This window comes from Helianthus annuus, chromosome 13 (assembly GCF_002127325.2).
Source record: "Helianthus annuus cultivar XRQ/B chromosome 13, HanXRQr2.0-SUNRISE, whole genome shotgun sequence".
NCBI lineage: Eukaryota > Viridiplantae > Streptophyta > Magnoliopsida > Asterales > Asteraceae > Helianthus > Helianthus annuus.
In genome coordinates, this window is record NC_035445.2 from 13,804,625 (window position 1) to 13,808,333 (window position 3,709).

At 42.0% G+C, this 3,709-nt stretch overlaps 1 protein-coding gene across 1 annotated transcript; it reads right to left on the reverse strand.

Annotated features, from left to right (window-relative positions):
- Positions 1-418: 418 nt before the first annotated feature.
- On the reverse strand, positions 419-1,306 carry LOC110902482 (putative germin-like protein 2-1). The gene is made up of 2 exons (XM_022149099.2): positions 1,142-1,306; positions 419-1,049 (listed from the first exon to the last, which is right to left on the reverse strand). Exons 1-2 carry the CDS (start codon positions 1,251-1,253, stop codon positions 514-516), a joined length of 648 nt encoding a protein of 215 aa, XP_022004791.1. The 5' UTR covers positions 1,254-1,306; the 3' UTR covers positions 419-513.
- Positions 1,307-3,709: the final 2,403 nt, after the last annotated feature.

The window sequence follows — 3,709 nt, forward strand, 5'->3', positions numbered from 1 at the left end:
CCTCCACGTTGGCTTCCAGACGGGCTTCCCGAGAACATACCGAAGGGTCTTATATACTCCAAACAATTTTAATCTCATTTCAGTGACATATAATTGATAAATTATTGTGATAATTATGACAACAAGTTTGACATATTTGTATTAATAAGGCTAACTTATCGGTTCTTAATTTATATATCAGGAAGACAAGGAACTGACTTGACAATAAAATTTAGTCAAGTCAAACGGTTAACTTGTATATATTTTTAGTTTGAAATATCATGCGCACTCTAATATACTCGTTAATTAACTTTAGCCAATAAAATTCTAATTTGTAGCACATGTCGGTCTTTCATTTCACTGACTGACGTTGAAACACGACTATGACTCCTTTTTATAATTTAGTTCCTTATTAATAACCATATATTATATATCACAACCAGAACAATAGTCTTTTTATTCACTTATAATTTTTAACAAGAGAGAAAAGCAAACAGTGTTACAAAATTAGAGTTCAAGAAATCACATAAAAGTTCAGAATTTTGATTGAATTTGACGAACCACCTTGATGTCAACTTGAAAGGCCTTTGCAAGAATATCCTCAGCGATGTCAGGGTTTGATCCAAACACAGCATTTGCTATGGTAATGACACCTGGATTTTGACTGCTCAAACCGGCAATAGCAAGTGCGTGCCCATATCCCACGTTTTTCTGGAAGTGAATTAGACCTTGTGGAAACACAAACACGTCACCCTTCTCAAGCATTTTTGTGAATAGGCGGTTATCAGGGTTAGATGTGACAAAACCAACCAGAAGACTACCTTCAATGACGGTCAAAACTTCAGTGGCTCGAGGGTGCGTGTGTGGAGGGTTAATACCCCCTGGAGCAAAGTCAATACGAGCCAAGGAAATACCAAGAGTGTTGAGTCCTGCTAACTCTGCTACTGTCACAGCAGTCACATTAGAACCCACGTCATTCGACGTATTTCCCATTACGTGAAGCCCTCTAAAGAGAAAATCATCTGCTTTCACAAGCTTTGCATCTTTGCAAACCACACCATTCACGAGTACTGCATAAACAAATATAGAAACCTTATTATGGACACCTATAAATATAGTATATCATTAAACCATGAGCTGCAACAATCTTTTATTCTTTTACCTGGGCTGTTTGCATCTGCCACACAAAAGTCCTGGAGAGGACTAGGGTCCGAAGCAAAAGCAATCGAACATGTTGCCAACAGGACACCGAAAATAAGAATACGAGACATCATTAGCTGGAGGCGAAAAACTTGTTTACTAGGAACTTTGATGGTTTAAGGATTCTATGAAACAAACTGTGTAACTTGGTAGTGCTTTTATAGTAAAAGAATAGAATTAAAATATACAAAGGATGAGTTGCCTCACTACCAATAAATAATACACGTTTGTTGAAAAAGTAAATTTACGAAGAAGTAATCAACTACATCCTCATAAGATTTTTTCAACTTTTGTTCAACCATAAATTAGAAGTCAGAATGCATTGCGCTGATACATTTTGTTTAATAATCATTTTTATTAAGATTTGGTTTGTTGGATCGTTGAATGTTTATGATGTATTGAACTGATCAAGAGGTTTAGTTAAACACCATTTGATCATGGCATGGTAGTATTTACTGGAAAGTTAGTAGAAAAGATACTTTATTAATTTGAAATACAACATAATGTTTGGCCCGTTTTGCGTATAAACAACTTTTTTTTTTATCGCCAATATCATTCCACACAAAAAAGGGCAATTACAAAGCAATGGCAGGTAGTTGGGCAACAAGTTGCACCGCCACCCCCTTTTGAATAGAAAAACCAATTCTCCTAAATACAAAGTTTGAAACCTTTAGCGACGAAGAATTACTATTAACCACTTTTTGAACCCGATTCAAAAGTCGCAGAGCGTCAGGAGCGAGACCACCAAAGGTATCAAACGCAAACGGGACAAACACATGTTGATTCTCCAGGCAGGCTTTCTCATGTTTTGCCACTTTGCTTGCCTCTGCCTTGAGCACCGCTTGCCCTACGACAAAGCCCTTGTCCTTGAGCCCGACAAGGGGGGAGACTCCAGTTTGATCTACACAAGCGTGTTTCCCCCTTCCCATCCAAACACAAGGATGTCCGTCGGGCGTAAAGTGGACCTCCCCTCTAAGGGGTCAGTCAGGAAACAGGAAACTGGAGCCTCCTTTTTGGCAGAGATCCCGGCCCGCTTAAGAACATCACATAACACATCTTTTACCCAATCATGCCGATATTTAAACCCCGATAGCTCTCAGTGGATCGCGTGCTCGCCGAAAGATTCCAAACACGCTTTGCGGCATACTGGACATGGCTCGTCAACTGGGAACAAAGGAATCATCAGTCGGTATCTAAGGATAGCACGGTATTCCACAGCCGACATGTGTTGCCCCAAGCCTTCAATAGGTGCGACAGACAGAAAATCCTGAGCAAGTGGGGCACGTAGACATTCAAACACAGCTCTTTGCCGAGGGGATAAAACAAACTTCTCTTCAAACCTCTTGACAATTTCGCCATATAAGGCATTCGCCAGAATTTTCTTTTCTGGGATTTAGGAGGGGCGGTGTCTTTAATGTAGAAACCACCAATATCAAGGTCGGGAAGAGAACTATGCAAAATGTCCAACGCACTCCTGTAATTGGAGTCTAAAACATCCCCACCACATTCTCGGAGTATGTGGTCTTGTAAACCCCAAGATTGGGCCCTTGAAGCCACGAAAGCATATGAAGAGGCATTCTCGGCCGTACAAATCCCTAAGCCTCCGAACCGGGTCGGGAGAGAAGCCAACCTCCACTGGAGATCTCCAAAAAAGGCACCCCCACAAACAACAATATCCTCTAATGTTCCCCAGAGGCCTTCATAAAAAACATAGACAACTCCCCCGACCAAAGAAGGTTGACACGTTCGAAGACCAAACTATAATTTAGCAACACCCATACAAGAACGAAGTAAGAGGAGCTCGCTCTGAGGGTATCGTAAGCGTTTAAGGCACCTCATCAGCTCGACTGCATAGTTCGCTCTTTTAAGAGCCATACTACTAATAAACTCCGCATCACGACTAACGGCACCCCCAGGAGTTTCACACCCCGCACCGGCCTCCCAATCCCCCGAGGGAGTAAGCCCTCCTAAACCTTTACACCATTGCAGGTTGGCCAGAAAACTTCAGTTTTCTTTATATTAAGTTGAAGCCCTAAGGAAGGACCCTCAGCTCTGATGATATCTAAAGCATTAGCCACGTGGGTGGCATCTCCAATAAGCGTTCCGTCATCTAGGTACCAGGCGTGAAATAGAAGTTTGCAGCGATCCCTTATTCGGTGAACAAGGGGTGTAAAACAAGGGCAAAAAGGAGGGGCCCCAAGGGGTCCCCCTGCTGAACGCCAGTAGTAGACCAAATATACTCATCCCCCATATATAATCTAGCTGGTTGACCATATAAAAAATCAACCCATGTAGAAATAGAAGGACACCTTTTCCTTACCTCGTACAGTAGGGCTGTCCTATCAACCAAATTAAAAGCGTTTGAAAAATCAACAGTAAGCATAGCAAGAGACCCATCTTAGTGGTACTCATTAAGGAACCTGTTCCCACTCTGAAGAACGGCCTCTGCCCCACACGGAATCCCTACCCCAAACTGGAAATCGCCAAGGTATTTGGCCATCTCCTTCCTAACACCTTTCATGGCCACCTT